The sequence below is a fragment of the Pimephales promelas genome, chromosome 24, assembly GCF_988280905.1.
Source record: "Pimephales promelas chromosome 24, fPimPro1.hap1.1, whole genome shotgun sequence".
Taxonomy (NCBI): domain Eukaryota; kingdom Metazoa; phylum Chordata; class Actinopteri; order Cypriniformes; family Leuciscidae; genus Pimephales; species Pimephales promelas.
The window spans coordinates 18893538-18916881 of NC_142792.1; the positions used below are offsets into that span (position 1 = coordinate 18893538).

Below are 23344 nucleotides of genomic sequence, written 5' to 3' on the forward strand. Positions count from 1 at the left end.
GCAAGGATGGGCTATATGCTAATAATAATTTATTGTGACATGGCACATCTGTATTTCATATTTTCCGAACGTCTTGTACCTTAACATGGTATCACGTGGATGAATAAGCATATGCAAATGATATGCAGATGAGGATGTGCATATTTAAAACAGGTGTTGTTATTTCAATTGTGACGTCATAATGAAAATGTCAGAATGCAAATCGGTATGACCCCTTCAGTCAATTGATGACACTGTCATCTTTGTGTTGGTAGGCGGAGCCTGAAGGATTCTCTCATTTCCATTTGTACGTGTGTGCTGCCTTCCTGGTGCGATGGAGGAAAGAGATTCTAGAAGAAAGAGATTTCCAGGTAAGTATCTGTGTGGTTTTGTTGGGTCCCCCGAGTCGCAGAATGTGCCGTCCTTGCGTGAGCCCCCTCCTCCCTCATTAACTGGCAGGGTCAAGGGGTCACTGCGCCTGCATTAGTGTGATGACAACAGCAGCTGCTGTAAGGTGACATTGTACCGTCCCTTTGAGACTCTTCTATTTCCCGTCCCCTCGCACACTCACTTGTACCATGCGATTGAGAGGTAAAGGGTTTAGGCATGGAGGCTCGGAGAGGGCAGATATGTCACCAGAACTACAATGTGAGTGTTTATTTGATCAGAATTGTTACTTCTCATCCTGTCAATCAATCAATTATCACAGCTGTACATACAGTATAGTCAGGACTAAAAGACTATCAGTATTATTTTACATGTTTATTCAGTTTATACAGCATTGCTGAATAGTAGTGTTAGACCTACCCAAAAACTTTGCTTTTTATTTGTATCTTTATAATTTTGTATTCAGTTTTAAAGATTGAAATTAGAGCTGTGCAAAAATTAATTGCGATTAATCGCATCCAAAATAAAAGTCTGTGTTTACATAATATATTTGTGTGTGCTGTATATATAAATACACACACATGCATGTATATATTTAAGAAAATGTGTCATTCATAAATAAAATATTGATATTTATATAATATAGATTATGTATTTATAAATATATACAGAATTTAAGCGCAAATAATTCTTAAATGTATACATGCATGCATAGGTATTTATATATACAAAATAATTATATACAGCACACACAAATATATTATGTAAACACAGACTTTTATTTTGGATGCGATTAATCGCAATTAACTTTTGCACAGCCCTAATTGAAATCAAGCTTCTTTTGCAATGTGTGAGCAAACATTTATGTGAGATAAATGTAATAAAAATGATGCCCATTGGGCATTTAGCATTGGAAAATGCCCTTTGTTTTGTTTCCACTAATCACCAATAAAATGTTATTCCATTTTTTTTTTTCTATATCGTCATTAATATCATTATGTAAATTTTCTTGAAATATCGTGAGATAATTTTGCGGCTTTATCGCCCACCTCTATTGTGGTGAGACAAGCATTCAAGCAGTTGACAAATGCTGTGAAGTATGTGTCGGCCTAATTGAGTGTACTCTCTGTATGTGGAGAAATGTATATATAGATCTGTGCGATAATACAGTTTTTTTTTTTTTACAACGATCTAAAAAAAATTGCTTATGTGAGTATGCTGTACATGCGGGTAAAGTAGGATGGATTATATATCCAATAAGTGTTATATTGATGGGTGATAATAAAGTTTTTTTTCCGCATATAATTAAGTACTACTTGGCATTTGTCATATAATATATGCCGCTTTACGTGTGTATACTCAATGTATCAGAGTAAGGTTGAATATACTTATAATAGTTATATAATTCATTATTAATTTTCTTTATTAATAATTGTTTTTGTTTTTTTGTTCAGGAATATAACAGAAAACAACACGGAAATAGCGACAATTGTGCATATAAATTACTATGAATCAAGTTTACATGATTTACAAGATGGATTTCCAAAATAATCAACAATTATATAAGAAACATTACAAATGTAAACATTTAGAAGAAAAAAAAAGAAAAAACTTTGTATCTTTCGCCGCCAGGGCGCCGCCATTGTGCAGTTGACGTCACGGGGTTGGTTGGCTCAAGTTTAACAGGCTCTGGACATTGAAAATCGCGACATCAAACTGTGTTTACACCAGTGTTTTGACCGCGAACGACTAATGTTAGGTAAAAAAAAAGACGACGTCTCATGTTATATGTTGACAAACTGCACATAGAAACATTGTTCGCGATGTCTGCCGTCAGATATTCCCGTCTCGTCAACAACATGTAAGTTACGTTGCTATGTAGAACAGCCGGTGGTGGTTCGAAGAGCGGGTTTGCAACGCTAACTTACCAGGTGTCAGTGTGGCTGTTGTCCTGCGATGCCCTCCGTGTCAGAGTCCATCTGTTGTCTAGAGGTTCATCTTGAGCATGTGTTTCGTGGTCAATTCTACATCACCGGCGTGCACGTTTACCATGCTGTACCGGGAGTTAGACGTGTGGAAGCGGCGATGCTTTCCCTGAAGGATGTCATTGCGGAGACACTTTTTCCTAGTATATGTAGGCTGTAGCTAACGTTACTAGCAGTGAGAAAATATGGACGTTTCATTTCCCCTTTAACAAATACATGCTAACTTACATTTTGTTGACGAGACGGGAATATCTGACGGCAGACATCGCGAACAATGTTTCTATGTGCAGTTTGTCAACATATAACACGAGACGTCGTCTTTTTGTCTAATAATTGTACCTAACATTAGTCGTTCGTAGGGTTGGGTATCGAGAATCGAGTATCGATTGGAACCGGGACTAACTTTTCGTTTTTCCCGGAATCGTTCAAAAGTTTAAATTTCGATTCCTAGTTTCGATTCACAGTCCGCCGAGCGGAAGAAGAACCCGCTGAACAACATCAACGAAGAAGCGTCTACCGTAAGTGTTGGCATAACCGCGGGAGTTGAACATGAGTAGCTTACATCGGCGGTCCAAAGTGTGGCTTCACTTTTCTAAAAATTAACGAAATCTCGGCAAAATGCAAAATTTGTGACAAGTATTTGTGACAGAAGGAGTATTACCTTCAGAAAGACCGTTGGTTAGCAAGGTTAGCTAAACTTTTTTGGCCTTGCCTCTTAAAAGAATCGAAATCGAGAATCGTTAGGAACCGGAATCGAAACAAGGAATCGGAATCAGAATCGTTCAAATTCAAACGATACCCAACCCTAGTCGTTCGCGGTCAAAACACTGGTGTAAACACAGTTTGATGTCGCGATTCAATGTCCAGAGCCTGTTAAACTTGAGCCAACCAATCCCGTGACGTCAACTGCACAATGGCAGCGCCCTGGCGGCGAAAGATACAAAGTTTTTTTATTTTTTTATTCTAAATGTTTACATTTGTAATGTTCCTTATATAATTGTTGATTATATTGGAAATCCATCTTGTAAATCATGTAAACTTGATTCACCGCTTCATTTCTCCTTTAAATTACAACCTGTGGGCAGTTTTACTAAATCCTTTTATGAACTTCGTTTTACACTCGTATGATGTTAAAAGTCTTAAAAGTAGGTCGGAGGTTCTAATCTCTGGTTGGGAAGCTGTTAGGAATTGTAAGATGGCCACTCGAACACTTCTGGTGGCTTCTAAGTTTGGGACGTCATGAGCTATCCAGTCATTATATAGATCAGTGGTCTGAACAGCATTCACAATCCACATATCCGAATACTACTTTTTTTCTTTTGAAGTCTTTGCCTTCGCTTTAGACTTGCATGTCTGTGGAGTGAATAGACTGCTCAGTGTGTGTGTGTGTGTTGTTGAATATGCAGGGAGTCAGTGGTGTGTATCAGCAGTGTGTTGTGGGGCGGTTGATTTATTGTGTTTACAGTGCCCAGTGATTCCGAATTATCCCCTGCACCAGCTCTGCAGCACACGGCTGCTGTTTGGCATTCAGACAACAGCCCTGGGCCTCCGTCTTTACCCGCCTGTGCCATGTGTCAGCAGAGAGATTATTTCTCCTATTCTGTCCCCTTATCCTTTTGTTTTACTGTATATTCCTTTCCCTTTTTTGCTGATTTGTTTTCACACACATGAACGTTGATAAGCGATAGCCTATCGTGCCCTGCAAGACCAGTTGGAGGTATGGTGGTGTTATGGAAGGTGTGTGGAAAAGAAGTTGACTTTGGTGCGCCCTAACCTGTGGTTTCACCTCCTCCTCTAGAATCGGCGATGGTCAAATTCCCCTACAGTTCCTTGCAGGCTCTTCACTTTTTTTTTTTTCCTTTTTTTTTGTTCTAGCAAAACAATTTGCTAACTGTTTTCCAAATAAAGTTTCCTGATTTGGAACGCTCTCCATGCGTTGCTCATGGCACATGGGTGATTGATGTTAGCATAAGATAACCTACGATAACAAAACTATAGTATATTAAAATAAATATAGTGATGCCTCAGTTTTAGCAACTGAAAATATTTGTCCGAAATAGCTGCCTCTTCTTTTTTTTTTCAATTGTTTTTGGTGCCATTTATTTTTGGTTTCTAAAACTGAGCCATTACTATCTTTTATTTTGGATGGATGGATGGATTGAATGATTGATTGATTGATGGATGGATGGAAATTCACTTAACTTTCAAGTACTTTCAATTTGATCACACATTTTACACACTTTGTTTTGCATTATGTGCCATTTCTGTTTGAGTACAATTTTTATTTTAGTGTTTTTATTATTAAATTTGATTATTATTTAAAGTAAATGTTCAGTTTGGGTTTTCAGCTAACTGGAATCTTCACTTAAAAGTTTGTATTTATAATCAGCAAATCACTCTCAACTTTTCCGCCATCTTGAAATGCTTTTTTCATTGAGGTTGTTCAGGGCTCGACAAGAAGGACTGCCCTGATTGAACCGAATGTGATGATAGTATCACTGGTCCAATCAGAACAGCGTTGCTTTGTCACAAAAGTTTAGCATTTGCACATTTTTGAGTCCTGCCAATTTAAACAGACGACTCAAAGGAATTGTCAAAATGGCCGCCTTGGTGAATACCCTCTTAAGCACAGTTTATGCAGTTTACCTGTTATTGCTGTGCATTCTGTGGTTGCCTTTTGTGCAATGAATGAATGCAGTCTTATGAGAAATATGAGCTGAGATTCATATACATAACCCATTGTCATAGAATCGAGACAGGTTTTAGACTCTTTGAGTGCACTTCCACAGTAGGTTAAGTTCGAAAATGGTTTTGATTCTTCTTATAATGATAATTGAAGATTCATCGAGAGAGATTTAGATTGAAGGAAAGACCTTGTGTAAAGAATTAAATAAGTCTCCATTCAGACAAGAGTGATTTATAATTCTATCCCAGCATTTCAAAGTGTGAAAATTAGACTCGTCTTTTGGGAAGCAGGTCTTTCATAGTGTTAGATTGCGTGAGTGTGCAGTACTCGTCCTAAATATGGTCTAAATCTTTCTCTCACTCCGTTTACCCCTTCGTATCATATCTTTCTAAACATAAATAAAGGCATTTTTATTTTGTAATTTATTCTCATTAGGACCGGCCTCCAAGAAGTACTTAAAGCCCCATATTTTCTCCGAAGCTGTACACATGCAGTTCTTGAGGAGAATTTTAGATGCTGAGAGATGGATTGCTGGGCGGGAATGTTTTTTGTGATTTTTCTAGTATGTCTTTCAGACAGCATGACTAAGGAATGGATTTCAAGAGAGATTGAGTGTTGGTTTCTAATGAAGCTTTTTTAATGAGCGTAACAGTTAATGGCTCTTGAAAATGAGAAAATCAGGAATTGTATAAATCCTTAATTAAGCACAACCCAAAATAAATTGTTAGTGTCGTTAAATAATTCTTATTGAAAGGAATTGATCACCCAACGAATGTGACTTACTTTATTGTATGGAACACAAAAGGAGATGTTTACTGTGATTCATAGTCTTCCAGGGCTTCAAAAATTATAATGACACGCCATAATTATTAGTCCATATGAAATCCATCGAGTCATGCAATTGTGTGAGAAACCAACACTCGTACGAATTCGACGAATGATTAAAAAGTGTCTAATTTGTACGACCTCACTCGTACGAATTTGTACGATTTGTCTAAACCCACGTGGTTGTTAGGTTTAGGGGCGGGGTCAGGGGTAGGTCATTCGTATGAATTCATACGAGTTGGCCAATTCGTAAAATATGTACGATTTAGCAAAATCCTACTAATTCGTACGAGTGAGGTCGTATGAATTGTTACGATTTAGCCACTTTTTAATTATTAGTCGAATTCGTACGACTTGGTCGTGAGATCGGGTTGGAGAAACGCATTCAAACTCAATTAATCTTCCACTTTGCTAAATTGAACTTTTAGCTACACTTGCATACAATCAAATATCAAGACACTTTCCATCAGGTCAATAATATCCAACGCATTCTCTTCCTTTAACGTCATATAGAACGCTATATGACAAAACGGCGCTATACTATGCACATGGCACCCGTTATCGTTAATATAACACGCGCTGTGAGGGCTAAGTTTAGGTGTGGGGTAGGGTGTGCGTGTCATATTCACGCTAAAGGATTTATAAAGTCTTGGGTTCGCGTGTTATATTAACGATAAAGGGTGCTATGTGCGTAGTATAGCGCCGTTTTTGCATATAGCGTTCTATATGACGTTAAAGGATGAGAACGGGCTGGAATATCATGGGTTCATGTCTCAAAACCTGTACGTCTTGAGATCAGGTCATTTATTAGCTCATTTTCATTGTATGGAGAGAAAAAGTCTGAATATTTACCTTTGGTACTCCACAAAGTCAGTCAGTCGGGTGAGGGTGAGTAAATAACGAACAGATTTTGACATAACAGTATAAATACTGTAGATTATCTTGCAGGTTTATTAAGGTGTCAGAAGAGTAGGTGTGTCTTGTTTCACTGTGACTTTTGTCTGACCCCCTGGTATTTCTAGTCGTTCGTAATGGCTTCTATTCTTGGTAGGAGGGCAATTAATTAGTATTGGAGCAGGGGGGAAATCTTTACTGGGACAGCATAAAGGTTAAAAGGACTATACCACAGCGACCCCTTGAAAACCTGCTTTTTGAACCAATATGACCCGCTTTTACCCTTCCTGCACTCCTCATAATGTACGTAATTATATATTGCTGTCTCACCTCTAGGTGTTGAGAAATGGTGCTAGTTTTGACTAAATACAGTCAAAACAAGAATTATCCAGAAACCAGATATAAGTTTTTATGTTTTGTACTAGTGGGTGCAAGCAAACTGTGACACATTATACCCACAAATTCTTCATACAGTGGACTACCAGTAAATTGTACACAAACAAAAATGATTCAGTGTTTTTTTTTCTTTCTTTAATTGCTAATACGACCTTTTTACACCACTGACTGAACAACATTAAGCATTTCTTGGTAATTGGTAGCTGACAGCTATTTAACCTAATTCATTTGTAAGTAGGGTTGGGTATCGTTTGAATTTGAACGATTCTGATTCCGATTCCTTGTTTCGATTCCGGTTCCTAACGATTCTCGATTCCGATTCTTTTAAGAGGCAGGGTCAAAAATTTTAGCTAACCTTGCTAACCAACGGCCTTTCTGAAGGAAATACTCCTTCTGTAAAAATACTCCTTTTGTCACAGATTTCGTTATTTTTAGAAAAGTGAAGCCACACTTTGGATCGCCGACATAAGGTACTCATGTTCGACTCGCGTGGTTATGCCAACACTTCCGGTAGACGCTTCTTCATTGGTGGTGTTCAGCGGTTTCTTCTTCCGCTCGGCGGACTGTGAATATTGAAACTAGGAATCGAAATTTTTACTTTTGAACGATTCCGGGAAAAACGAAAAGTTAGTCCCGGTTCCAATCGATACTCGATTCTCGATACCCAACCCTATTTGTGAGACAGTCTGACAGAAAGATGGCATACACTGTGATAATGTTCGAAATGTTGAAGGTGTCTGAATAAATTTTGTCTTGACTCTATATGTTGTCATGACAGTCAACACACCTTCTATTGGGTATGCATGTTTAACTTTCAAGCATGTTTCTTACAACTAATCTGTGTAATTATATACATTCCAACATGTTTTTTTTTTTTTTTTTTTTAAATTCCAAGTCATCTTAATATTTCAAAACAGGGTTCTTAGGGAGGTGAATGCAATAAAAAAAGTGTTACAGGAACACTTTTTGGGACTTCACCGTATCCCCCAGAGTTAGATATGTCCATAGATACCTTAGACGCACCCACTGCTAACCTAGCTTAGCACAAAGACTGGATGTAAATGGATACAGCTAGCATACTAATTGGAACTGGAATTTTACTGGTTTCCATTTAATGGATTTTTAAAGTCAGTCACCTAAGCTTTAAATATCAAGTGACGCCCTCACTATAATTGAGAATTTGACAATGGATCTGTGAGCGCCAAATACTGTAAGAGGTTTTATACCAAGCCATCCAATAAATTGGTCATTGGTTAATACACTAGTTAATACAATAAAATATAGCAAATTTGTTGCTGCAACACAATGCATTTCATGGAGAAAGGACCACTCTAACTTGCCAAACCTTCACTCTTTGGTTTATACTCAGACTTTTATTGTGTCCTCCATTAATATTGATGTGTACTGCATCTGCTCCAGTATAGACTATGATTCTTTTTGAAGGCCAAAAATAAATAATGAAAGCAAATAAATTGGACGCTAGTGTGTTTAGATGAAAAGCTCTAATGCTTGGATAAGTGAGCGTGGAGACATAATGGCTGCCGCTATCTGTGCTCTAAGCTCCTCTTATTCACTCCATTTTACTGCTGATGCTAATGACGTTTTTTTACTGAACTGAATTCACAGTGACGCTAGTGAAGATCTGAATAAAAAAGAGAGGGCAAGGCCATGTACAGTTGAACATTGGCTATGAGCTGCATGCGTCTTCCCTGCGGAGTGGCACGGCAGGTTACAGACAGCCAAATGTCAACCCCTGATGCCATTTAGTAAGGGCAATATGCAGCAAATGAGCTCTCATTAGGGGTTTGTTTATCATGTAATGAGAAAGCCTTTGGTGCAGCTAACGGCCCGAGAACCTCTTCCCTCTTTTGTCTGTGATTACCAATTTACTCTTTATCGATGAGATTTTGTTTCGCTTTTTGGAGCCCCGTTGTCTCAAATGCCTGCTAGAATACCAAAATATATGTTGTTTTTTTAAAATTCATAGATAATGATTTCGGCACTCCCTGTTCAAAGGACAGTGACCATATCACACAGAAATCATACTTTTCTATGATAGAATGCAAGAGAGATGTTTTATTATAGCAGAAAGGAACAGAACAGAATGAAATAGCGTAATCCAGTCTGAAAAATATTGAATGTATAAACGCAAGTAATTTGGCAACATTGGAATGGATAAATGAAAAGTAGGGCCGCACACTTAATCAAATCACTAGATGTAGACTAGTGTCTGTGAATATTAACACTATACAGTATGAGGATGCTCTACATTAACTTCATCTCTAGAAATGGTCACCATTTCATTATTTCAATTGATAAAAACTATTGTCATAACTGCACAGAAACTCAAAAGTCGTTACTACAACTCACCAAAATATTATGACATAAATATATTACTTTTCTATAGTATAGTGTATTAACGTATTTTAGCTTAATTAAAATACATGTTTTAAGGAATATCAAATAATCTCCCATCCATATTTCCATTTAAACAAAAACTGAAAGGAATTATTTGATTTTCATTTGATTGTATTTTAAAAGATTAATTAAGCTGTTTTATAATTACCATAGTTTTTGATCATACATTTATATTAAAGGAGTAGTTCTCTTTAAAAAAAAAAAATAAAACGTTTGCTGATAATTTACTCACCCCCATGTCATCCAAGATGTCCATGTCTTTCTTTCTTCAGTCGAAAAGAAATTAAGGTTTTTGATGAAAACATTCCAGGATTTTTCTCTATAATGCACTTTAGTGGTAACCAAAACGGTTCAAGGTCCAAAAGACAGTTTCAGTGCAAACTGCAAACTGTTCAAAGGGCTTTAAACGATTCAAGACCATGAATAAGGGTCTTATCAAGCGAAACGATCGCTCATTTAAAAAAATAACAAAGTTTAAGTGTCCTGTTCTGTGATGCGCGTTCGTTAGTCTCCTGTTCGAACTCGTTCATCAAAATAAAAAAATCTTTTTCCGAGTCAATTTGTTCATTTCGTTCGTTGAATGAACCAAATGACTCCAAAAAAGATTTGTTCATTTTGTTTCATTTTTTTTTTTTTTTAATTGAGTGATCGTTTCGCTTGATAAGACCCGAATCGTTTAAAGCCCTTTGAACAGTTTGCAATTAGCACTGAAACTGTCTTTTAGACCTTGAACCTTTTGAACCGTTTGGTTACCAGTAAAGTCCATTTCATGGAGAAAATCCTGGAATGTTTTCATCAAAAACCTTAATTTCTTTTTGACTGAAGAAAGAAAGACATGGACATCTTGGATGACATGGAGGTGAGTAAATTATCATTTTTTTTAAAGTGAACTACTCCTTTAAATCATTAAAACAGAATCTATAATTGAATTCAGGTTGTTAGGAAATCGAAGGAAATCCCTTTGCTTGCTGCATAGCATTCTGGGATTGCCTTGCCTGATTGTGAAAATGTGCGACTCAACGTTAGATTTTAGCCAAAGGAATGCTAGTAATGTTACTGTCTCCCTTTCGGAACAGCCTTTGCATTGTGGATGATATCTTGAAAATGCTGTTTAATTAGACTGCTCACAAGGTTTTGGAAGAGAGCTTGGCTCTTCTTCCAATGGGAGCAGGACGTTTTGTCCAAATCGGTCATCCTAACCTCTTTTTCACTCATGCTTCCTGTTTTCAAGACATAGACAGCCATAAACACATACATTACACATCTATCGCTATTAAGTTTCCCAGTCTCACTCGCACGTCTCAAAACTTAAACATGGCGGTACATAGAGTTCTCTCTAACCGCTGAGACGCAGTCGAGTGTGAGCTCTGATAACGTGTTTATGCGTGGATGGAAGGAGGAATCGGAGAAATCAATCATCCACTTTGGAGTTTTAATGGGTTGATTTAAATGGAGTTTACGGCAGAAAGGGAGCTAGTTGAATCACAAAACAGCGTTTTAATGTGTGTGTGCGCATGCCAGCTATCTTTGGAAGAGTGTTGACTGCACTGCACAAGTAACCGCCGAAGTCTTAGTGCAAGACCCCAGGGCAGACCGCTGCTATCTCTACAGCACATGAAGCGGAAAACATGGAGTTATGTGCAATTATTATGTCCACCATACGCAAATGTGAGGCTTAATTAAAAAGAGGTCTATATATTATGCTGTCTGTGAAATAAGATTATTCGCCTCTATATGATGAACACCTTCATACTGGCTTCATTAGTTGTGCTTATTAATAGCTTGTGATTTGCAATAGCTGGACATGAACATCAATATCTATGGTTATTTCGGTGCTTTATTCACACCTAATTTCAAATTGCAACAAGCTATTTGTGCTTGCTGTTGGATTCAATGGGGATTCAAACTGTTTGAATCTCACAGACAACCATTATGATATATATATATATATATATATAATAACTTGTAGTTGCCAAGTTACTTATAATCAGTAGAATATACACTCTTAGAAAAAAGGATTCATTGGAGTTCTATATATGAAGCATAGGGTTCTTTATTCCAAAGAACCTTTTATGCTAAAAAAAAAATTCTATAATGACAAGAAAGAACCCTTTTGGTACAAATGTTCTTTATAGACTTTTATTCATTCATATATTACATTATTCTGCAACATTTTGCAGCTGTGATTAAATTATTGTTTATTAAACTGTTGAAGTAACTTAATATTACATTTTATTTATGCTGATTTTTGGAGGAGAAAAACTGAAATGGCACTCTTCGTGTGATATTGATTAAATACATAAAATGATATAAATATATAAATTTTCTAAACTTCATATCTTGAATTTTGTGATCATTCACAAATATATTTTAGGGTCTTGATGTTTGTCAATAATATGAAACATTTTTCCATATAGAACCTTTTTCCTGGTTACAAAGAACCCTAACGCCGCCTTCACTGGCAGCTCCGTAATACACAATACGTTCCCAACGGACGTCGTACTACACAATGAAAAGTGTCGGATGCGGGGAAAATTATTTCAATGTTAAGTCAATTCAAAGATGCTTTACGCGCGTGAAAAATTCCTGCGGCGCGAATGAGGTGTGGAGCGCGGCGCGGAAGACGCGAATACGCCTAATTCGCACGGCAAGTTCGCGCGAATGGCGCGAATTGAGCGTCTGGCGCGTTAAGCGTGAATGATTCAGTTAGTGCCATTTGTGCATTCACGTGTTTGACGCGAATTCGCGTCTGCCGCCCGAGTTGAAAAATCTGAACTTTGGCGTGAATTCGCGTCGCGTTAACCAATCAGGAGCCTAGCTGCTTGCTCACGTGGTGAAGTGTCTGGATGCTTCAATAAATTATTTTGTTAATATGACTAAATGCATGGTGGGATTATGCACAACAAAGCAAATATTTTAGCACTTAAAACATTATTTCTATATACGAGACATGTTCATTTTGTATTGAATGTTATTTATTCCATATCTAGATTATATGAAATAGTATTATGTTGTAAAGACAATCAACATATGTGCATAAATTCGTGTCTGGACGTGAGAGAGAGAAAAAAATCACAGGACAGGTTAATAACTTTTGAAGGCTGGCTCTATTTATTATCAAAACAAAAATTAATGACAGCTAGATTAGATGGATGAGGGCGAGGGTGATCCTCGCTCCGATGCGGGACAACATGTCATCAAACTGGGCGCGGGACAGGCGGAAGTACCGCTGACAACGGCCGTCATCTAGCGCAGCTCCTGGAGCGAGCAAATGGTGAAACTCGCCAAACGGTTCGGCTCCGAAGGGTCCGGTGGACACAAATATACGGCGACGATGATCCCCACGCCGCTGTTCTGCTCTCCAGAGTAAATACAGAGCGGTGACTCTCTCGATGAAGGCTCGGTCGACATAAAAACAATGGCCGCTAACGGATTTCGATTCTGACGCGCGTAAATTTCGCTTCAAACTTTTGTTTTTACGCGCGTCAGTTTCGCTCTTGACACGCGAATTAACACAAAGTGGTCAAGCGTCAAACTAAACGCGAATTTGACGCGCGATTCGCGTCCGGTGTGAACGTAGCATAAGAGTGTATTTTGGTAGACCATCAAAATAAAGTGTTATCATATATTAAGCATCCAGTCTACTAATACTCTATTGACAGTTAGTTGACATGTAGTTGTTAAGTTACTTATAGTTAGTGGAATGTCTAAAGTGGACTAACAAAACGTTTTCCCAACATTCTACTAAAAGAGGTGATTAAAATATTATTGGCAACATGCTTTTATACTCATTGTTAAAACCCACAAACCTGTTCCAAACCTGTACGTCAACACAGAAGATATTTGGAAAAAAGTTGGTAACCAAACCAACAAATATGTTGGTATGGTTGCCATTAACTTTGACCGAGACATCTCAAAATATCTCGTTTTTTGTTCCACAGAATATATGCAGTTTGTAACAACACGAGTGAGTGAATGATGACAGAATTTTTAGTTCTTCAAAATGAATGTATAAATGTTTCATACACAAATATTGTCATTTTTTCACTTAATTTTTAGTGGATTTGTTCTTATATCTTAGTGTTGAAATATAAAACAACTGACCTTGCCCTGGCAACCTCCCCGGACAATTTGTAACCACATTGCCATAACAACATCATCTCAACACCTTGGCAACCATCCAAAACACCCTAATATATTGCCGGTGAGTTTGGCATGGACAAGCACAATGGGATTCCTCAGAAAATGGAAAAAAAAAAATATGCTTCCTATACTGTCATTTGGAAATGTTCAAGAACTCATTTACGGATGTAATAAATGCAAAGAATATTTCATCCTTGCTTCCCTCTTGGCTTTTAGAAAATGACTGAATTAATAAAAGTAAAAGAAATGGCAAAGAACTCAAGAGGGGAAGCTGGGTGGTTCACGCCTGTTACGTTCATTATGCTGCTAAATTAAAAAGCAGCAACTATCAGCTCCTAATGTTTTGTCTCGTTCCACCTCAGGTGGTTCAAACAGCCGAAACTAAATGGATTCGCTGTCTGTGTGAATAACTGTGAGCAGACAAACTCTTAATTTGTTGTGCAGGCTCTTAGGGGCATGTGGCTGATTGGCTTACCGCTCGAACCTCTGAGCTAATACAGCTTTTAAACTCGTGTTCTCAAGTGTGTGCATCGCTGAGATTCTTCATTCCATCAAGTGCCAATGTGACACAACACTAAATATGTTTGCCCACTGTGTCCCCAAATTAGTTCTAGGAAACTACTATATGGTTTTGTTACCAGTTACATACAGTTTTTTGTATGTTATTAGAGGATGTTTTTACTTTTAGGGGTGAAATATCTGCCAAACTGAATTGCAAAAACAATGACTGTTCAAACAGTGTTTTCACCCCTTGAGAAAGTCATCTTAGAAATGACTTATCTGTCAACAATTTGATTGACTTACCTCTCAAATTGTGCATGGGCATAATACAGTTATATTATGAGCAGGATGAGAATTACATGAATACCAAAACAATTTGAGTGGGTGTTTTCTTACACTAAACTGATTATATTTCCGTATATACTTAGAAATCATAATTTTGCATATAACTTCAACAGCATGATAACATTTCAGTAACCAAAACCAGTGATATTTCAGGAAGCGCATGCATTATCAGAAAACAATATTTTGTTTTGTTTCAATATTTATAAACTACCTTAGTTAACATGAACTGAGAATTGATAATACAGCATGTATTAATGTTGGTTAATATTTAATTACAACATTTGTTGAAATCAAAGATTGTATCAGTTAACATCAGTTAATGCACTGTGAATTTACATGAACAAACAAGAATGAACAGCTGTATTTTTATTAACTAACTTTAGCAAAGATTATTAAATACAGTAACAAATGTATTGCTTATTGATTGTGTTGTAGTCAAGACCACTTAATCCAAGACCAAGACCACCGCCTCACACTACATGACACAATAAAACGTTAAACATGATCAAAAGAGATTGATCTAAAATCTTCCCAGATTGATCTGAAATATCCACATTTCATAAAAACTGAGATATTTAACACTCAAAGCGGAAATAAACTTAACCATCTTTATTCAATACTCCTGGGTGGCTTCCGTCATTTAGTACAGAATGTAAAACAAGTCTTCACTTTTCTCTGCTTTGTATTAACAATAGATGAACATGCAGCGGTAACAAAAATACATAATTAGCAATGACCAATGAGTGGCGTTATTGCTTGGATTTCAATCAGTACGTTTTACATACAATAAAAGCAAGGGTGCTAACTAAAAAATGGTCAATATACTGGCAAATTAGTGATATTTTGACAGTTATGGTCTTGAAAAAAAAATCCTCAATGTCAGAGACCGAGACCAAATGCCAAAGACCATCAAAAAGTGGTCTCTAGACCTAGACCTATTGTTAGATCATGTTAGTAATGATGTTGAACCTTATTGTAAAGTGTCCAGAATTCAAGATCAAATTTGCTTTGGGAATGATGTAAATCCCATGAAAATTCTTTAGAAATACTGTAGATGACCACTGAAAGTTATGAGACTCAAGAACCTATATAATTAGCTATTAGTGACTTCATACCTGACGTAACTCATCTTAATGCAAGTTTGAATATTGACAAACATCATCTCTAGATAATGGGCCAGTTTCTGAACACAAAATAAATGTGGGCGGTCATATGTCAATGAGCAAATGGCTGTGATGACAGTCGAAGGCAGTTTGGGGGTTTTGCAGCTTAGTTTAAAAGAGCAAGAAAAATCCCACTTTCCGCATTGTCTGTCAGCTGCTTTTTCTCGGCAGTGCAAATGTCAAGCACTTTTTTAATTAACTTCCAATTGTACGTGCATATCGGATATATAAAGCGTTCGAATGCGAATCACTATCTAATTGTTTGCGGATCGAAAGTTTAATTTTGTTCACTTTGCCTGGTTTAACTTGAAAGGATTTCCAAGTGGCAGTCATATTTTGTTTCATCTTGGGGGCATCTGCAAGTTTATTATTTGAGTCAGAGGTGAATCTGCATGCAATTTAAAAAAAAAAAGAAAAGTATCTCTAGAGATTTATAGTAGTGCAGATATTTTCCTTGCCACCTTGTTACTGAGTTATAGTGTTGACTCTATTAGGACGGTTGCATTGAAGGATTAGGTGAAATGAACTCTTCATGATTAATCGAAAACCTAGCACATTCATCAGAGAACTAGTAATTTTGTCCACTTCTGGAGGAGACCCGCCGGTAATGATTAATCGTCATACGTGCAGGTCCCGAATCAAGAGCAACCCTCCTGCCTGTAAATGTGCTTTAATACAGTTTAATGATAGAGTGTCACTGTTGTTGCAGGAAGCTCGCTCAACGCGAGGCAGGGACAATTTATCCGAAAAGAGACATGGAAAAGCATGAAGGACTTAATATCCTGGAAGTAATTACAGCTCTGCTCCCGAATTGCCGAGACCCAACCTATCGCTTCTCCGTCTAGCAGAAGCCTTGATAAACAAAGCTGTTTATAAAGTTCCTCGCAATCAATCACCACCTCGCTACCGGTTAGTCTCACGAGTGTTTAAAACACAGGGATCAAACGCTCAGGATCTGCAGACCTGCGACTTTGCCGTTTGATGGAGTGACTGCGGCGCTGTTCTTGAGCCGCTGATCGATTCTTACAAATTCAGGAGGGCTCAGCGAGAAGATGAGGGGCTAAAAGTCTCCATTCGGCGTAATCCTTGGTGGCAAACATTCCTTCACCGGCGTTGTGAATATAATAATCAGTCTCGAAGCAATTGCAGCTCTGAGTACAATTGCAGTCAGAATAGAACAATCACAATTGTATTGCGTCAATCGAATAGCGTTAAGATAAATGCCACTTTTGGAAAAAAGTCATATTAGGCCAACCTTTAAAACTAGAATTACTGTGCATCATAAGTTTGCTGCTTTTGGTGGTGTGCTTTATTTATTATTGATGTCCAGTTGCACAGCGTGACTTGATTAAAGTCTGTCCCAGTTTATTGCTGTCAAACTGCAATGTAATATATGCATATGATGCGACTTGGGAATGGTGTCGGTATTAGCTTTGCGATGGAAGATCTTGGCTTGAAAGGGATGATTCGTGAACCTGGAGAAATTCTGGGATCCGCCATTATCGTTTAGCCCCGGGGCAAGGCACTTAACCCCAGGGTACTCCAGGGGGACTGTTCCTGTTGGAAATGCAATATATGTCCGTTTAGATGAGGCTGAATCTGCTGCATGTCTAACTAACTAACCGTCAGTTTATTTCAAAATATATATATATATTTTTTTTCCATTTTAGGGGATTCTCAAAATGCTATGCGGATAGTTTTGCCATGTAACAGCACCATGCCAGATTTCTTAAAGCATGTGGCAACCATTTTGACAGTATAGATTTTATGAGCACCCTTCATCTAAAAACATCTGCAGGTAAAACTTCTCTTAAAGTCTATATGAATTCTATATGAATAATGAAGAAATGGTAACTTACTGTACTAGATCAGGTTATACAATTTGGCAGGCTCTCAGTAAACATGCTATTTTATTTGTGTTAACAATGTGCAAGCCAAATAGAAATAATGTTGGGTTCAGCAATAACTTGGATATATTTTTGGCTGTTATTTTTGGGTTTCTTTGTGCATCCCTACATTTAGCATTTTAGCTTGAATGCTGTGTTGCATTCAAAAATGTACGGAGCCCCTCTAGTCCCACTTTGGTAAAAAAAAATGTATTATAACTATCTTGTGGCCTCAAGATAGTAACTCGTGGCCTCAAGATAGTAACTCGTGGCCTCAAGATAGTAACTCGTGGCCACAAGATACTAACTCGTGGCCACAAGATACTAACTCGTGGCCTTAAGATAGTAACTTGTGGCCTCAAGATAGTAACTCGTGGCCTCAAGATAGTAACTCGTGGCCACAAGATAGTAACTCGTGGCCTCAAGATAGTAACTCGTGGCCTCAAGATAGTAACTCGTGGCCTCAAGATAGTAACTCGTGGCCTCAAGATAGTAACTCGTGGCCTCAAGATAGAATTAGTAACTCGTGGCCTCAAGATAGTAACTCGTGGCCTCAAGATAGTAACTCGTGGCCACAAGATACTAACTCGTGGCCTTAAGATAGTAACTTGTGGCCTCAAGATAGTAACTCGTGGCCTCAAGATAGTAACTCGTGGCCACAAGATAGTAACTCGTGGCCTCAAGATAGTAACTCGTGGCCTCAAGATAGTAACTCGTGGCCTCAAGATAGTAACTCGTGGCCTCAAGATAGAATTAGTAACTCGTGGCCTCAAGATAGTAACTCGTGGCCACAAGATAGTAACTCGTGGCCTCAAGATAGTAACTCGTGGCCTCAAGATAGTAACTCGTGGCCTCAAGATAGTAACTCGTGGCCTCAAGATAGTAACTCTTGGCCTCAAGATAGAATTAGTAACTCGTGGCCTCAAGATAGTAACTCGTGGCCTCAAGATAGTAACTCGTGGCCACAAGATAGTAACTCGTGGCCTCAAGATAGTAACTCGTGGCCTCAAGATAGTAACTCGTGGCCTCAAGATAGTAACTCGTGGCCTCAAGATAGAATTAGTAACTCGTGGCCTCAAGATAGTAACTCGTGGCCTCAAGATAGTAACTCGTGGCCACAAGATACTAACTCGTGGCCTTAAGATAGTAACTTGTGGCCTCAAGATAGTAACTCGTGGCCTCAAGATAGTAACTCGTGGCCACAAGATAGTAACTCGTGGCCTCAAGATAGTAACTCGTGGCCTCAAGATAGTAACTCGTGGCCTCAAGATAGTAACTCGTGGCCTCAAGATAGAATTAGTAACTCGTGGCCTCAAGATAGAATTAGTAACTCGTGGCCTCAAGATAGTAACTCGTGGCCACAAGATAGTAACTCGTGGCCTCAAGATAGTAACTCGTGGCCTCAAGATAGTAACTCGTGGCCTCAAGATAGTAACTCGTGGCCTCAAGATAGTAACTCGTGGCCTCAAGATAGAATTAGTAACTCGTGGCCTCAAGATAGTAACTCGTGGCCTCAAGATAGTAACTCGTGGCCACAAGATAGTAACTCGTGGCCTCAAGATAGTAACTCGTGGCCTCAAGATAGTAACTCGTGGCCTCAAGATAGTAACTCGTGGCCTCAAGATAGAATTAGTAACTCGTGGCCTCAAGATAGAATTAGTAACTCGTGGCCTCAAGATAGTAACTCGTGGCCACAAGATAGTAACTCGTGGCCTCAAGATAGTAACTCGTGGCCTCAAGATAGTAACTCGTGGCCTCAAGATAGTAACTCGTGGCCTCAAGATAGTAACTCGTGGCCTCAAGATAGAATTAGTAACTCGTGGCCTCAAGATAGTAACTCGTGGCCTCAAGATAGTAACTCGTGGCCACAAGATAGTAACTCGTGGCCTCAAGATAGTAACTCGTGGCCTCAAGATAGTAACTCGTGGCCTCAAGATAGTAACTCGTGGCCTCAAGATAGAATTAGTAACTCGTGGCCTCAAGATAGTAACTCGTGGCCACGAGATACTAACTCGTGGCCACGAGATACTAATTCTATCTTGAGGCCACGAGTTACTATCTTGAGGCCACGAGTTACTATCTTGTGGCCACGAGTTACTATCTTGAGGCCACGAGTTACTATCTTGAGGCCACGAGTTACTATCTTGAGGCCACGAGTTACTATCTTGAGGCCACAAGATAGTTATAATTATTTTTTTTTTTACCAAAGTGGGACTAGAGGGGCTACGTAAAAATGTATTACATCATGGGGAAAGAAATGAATGCCATTTCATATTGAATGTAATAATGGCCATTGGCAACGTTGTTACTATGTCCCATAACTAATAGTTTGCCATCTTTCTACATGCTCCAGAGAAAAAGTCTCTAAATGCAACAAAAATTATCAATCTTGCATCAATTATGTTAGCTGGATGTGTAGATCATTAGATACTTCATTTATATCCAATAATTCGGCTTGGCTCATTACAAGTAATTAGTGTCCTAATCTCGTTATTTGTCGAAAACTAGGCTGTTGATTAGGAGATTTGGCTATCGCACAGTATGGTTGACAACTGTTTTGCACACACATCAGTGATTTAGTGCACTTTTTTGTCAATCCAGAAATACATTTGCTTAAGTGTTACAGATACTCAACAGTTGTGGAAAGGGTAGATTACTCTTCAAAATCTCTTGGAAATGACACCTACACAATCTTATAGTGATCTTCAGGGATATTATTCATCCTTAAAGTTTTACATACTCTCGCTCTTCTTCAATAAACGGTCTACTTGAATTCAAGGAGGACATGGGTACTTCACAAAAAAATGATTGGAGAGAAAATCTAGCCTATGAAGGGTCTGTTGACATTTAACGAAAGATTTAATCTGCTGTTACCTGTTGGAGTGCATTGTGGAGGTTTGTGTAAGGAAATGTTCAACTCCATCTCTTTCAGTTGATTTAATTCCTTTCGTGTGTGTGTGGGTGTGTAACTTAAAGAACATTACTTGGGCGTCATTCCCTGTAGCATTACTTCTGGAATCACATTTTTGGCACATCCAAATAACAATCCTCAGAATGTCAATTCAATATGTTAAAGCTCCAGTCCGTAACTTGGGTTAGAAATTATCCAAAATATTTGGATTTTTGAGAAAGTACATAACCAGCCAGTGTTCAAAACTATCTAAAACGGTAAGCTTCTAATAATGTCAATTCCAGTGGTACTGGTGGATTTCCGCGGGAAATCCGTGGAAAAGTTGATAACTACACAAATGACTGCAATTGCAGATTTCAAACAGAGATGGCGACTGAGGAAAAACTACGTACTGCAGCTTTAATATTCAATTATGTATGAAAAGTAATGTGATCATTTATGTAGTTCTTCCTTCTGATCTTTACATAAAATCTATTAATTAGCTAATTAAAGTTTAAGGGATTGGAAATGCACTTACAATATCCCATGCTTCTTATAGTATGCAATTAGTTTACGTCCCTAAATGCAGTGAAAATGAGCAGTGCCCAATCAATCATGGTCGTTGCCTATGTGGATCCCATTAATATCACTAATTTATTTCCAATTATGTAACTTGGCTCATTACTAGGCAATTAGTATCCTAATATAGTTATTGGTTGAGAAAAAAAACAATATCAGACTGAGATGACTGTGTTGATTAGAACCTGATTTGACTATTGCATGGATGATTTCATTTTAAATATAGTTGACAGGTATAATTATTGATATCAGTGTCAGTATTTTATGATACTGTGCTCAAGTACTTAAAAAAACAGTTTTTGCACAAATAGAACAGCTTAGTCTTCCAAAAATGCAGGTATCGGCTAATACCTAAAAATTACGTATTGGTACTCATCTGTTTTAATACTCATATTGAATAATCAAGCATCTACTTTATACTTCATAAAAATGATTATTTTCTCTTTTGTCCTTTGCCCTCAACTTCACATTTGATAAAATGTCCCAATCAAGTGGCTGTGGAATTGCAAAGGCTATTACACATAAGTCTTTACTTGCATAGTCTTTGAATTACACATACAAGGGGTAAATGGAAGCCTAATGAACACTTTTGTAATACAAACAATGTTGTTATTACTCTGCCTTTTTAATCTTAGTTTAATTGTCTATGCTGAAGACAAAACCAAAGAGGACTGTTTAATTTCTAACCTAATGCCCCATGCGACAACACTGAGAATGCAACACTCATTTGCGTTCTGTCATGTTACGGTATGCAATGGCTTGGGAAATCAAGCTAGTGTAGCCGAAAGCATTCGTCTTGACACAGATGTATCAGACCGTTGTGTCTGAAGCTCTTATGCAGTGTACGCTCCATATCAGACAAGTCCAATTGGTATTTCATCCTTGTTTGTTTTTGTTTTTTTACACTTGGAGAGAAGATGGTAGATTTAAGTACTTTTAGTTGGGATTCTCGTTAGTTCTTGAATGAATAATCAAATGAGTATTTGGCGCATTAACTGGCAAATGTCTGAGGCACATTCCCGTTATTACAAGATGCATTATTGCTTTTTTTTCCCTGTATCTTTCTCTTCTACTTCTCACCTCCATCCATCCCGCTTGTACCCCTCTGTGATGGAGTATTAAGCGTTCTCATTCTCCTTCATCAGGGCCAGCAGGATAGGTGAATTAGGCTGGGAGATTGAGCCTCTAAGCCGCTGTAATGCAGTCATTGACTCTGAGGCCTGCTGGAGCCGCCTGACGCCGTCTTGAGTGAATTAGACTTGGCCTTCTATACCTAAGAGAAATGGGCTTCCACTGGCAAGGTCCTGACCGCACCGAGCGAGAAGAGAAACACACAGATTGACTGGCAGCTCGCTCTCTTCACCCTACACTTAAGATAGAGCAGCCAAAGAATCTGTGATTGAAAGTTATAATAATTTAGAGAAGTACAGTGGTGCTTTGTGATAGCATGGCTTGACCCCGCTAAAGAAAAAGATATAAACAACTTTAGACTGTGCTGCAATGCCTTCCCTTGCCTGCTAAACACCAAGGAAAACTCCTTCCAGCAAATTTAAGACGCTTCTTCACGGGATGTATGTGTATTAGGATGCTCAAATATCCTCCAGCAGCACACTAGCCGATTGTTGTAAGCAAATTTATCAGTTGCTGTACTGGTTCTTCGTCACCACATCGCATAGCTGCTAATTTGCATAGATAAATATTTTGCAACTTGTTTGACACAAGTCCTTTTTTGGAAATAGGCTCATTTAACCACTCCCCCAGAGTTAAACAGTTGAGTTTTACCGTTTTCGAACATATTCAGTCGATTTTTTGATATTTAGAAGAATATCAGTAACCAGACACTTTCTGGTCTCATTGACTTCCATTGCTACTATGGAAGTCAATGAGACCAAAAACTGTCTAGTAACTGATAGTCTTCTAAATATCAGAAAATCGTCTGAATGGATTCGAAAACGGTAAAACTCAACTGTTTAACTCTGGGGGAGTGGTAAAATGAGCCTATTTCCCAAAAAAAAAGTGGAGTATCCCTTTAAGAAATGTATTTAAATGTTTTGTGTGACCTTAAACGCGCAAATATTACTGAGAAATGCTGATAAAAAGGATTCTAAAGTAGGGTTGGTCAACTCTGGCCCTGAAGGTCCACTGTCCTGCAGAGTTTAGCTCCAGCCCTAATCAATCACACCTGTAGTGTAATTTTCTAGCGATCCTCAAGACCTTGGTTAGCTGATTGTGCTGAATTTAATCAGGGTTGGAGCAAAATTTTGCAG

General features: G+C 38.1%; 1 protein-coding gene across 3 annotated transcripts in view; it reads left to right on the top strand.

The window, feature by feature from the left end:
* tbc1d22a (TBC1 domain family, member 22a) overlaps positions 1 to 23344 on the top strand; it is a 171523-nt gene that overhangs the window by 145790 nt on the left and 2389 nt on the right. For all 3 annotated transcript variants that reach the window (XM_089126595.1, XM_089126597.1, XM_089126596.1), the window contains one exon: positions 255 to 350. In XM_089126595.1, coding sequence (XP_088982721.1) covers positions 255 to 350 — 96 coding nt within the window. The remainder of the gene's footprint in view (positions 1 to 254; positions 351 to 23344) is intronic.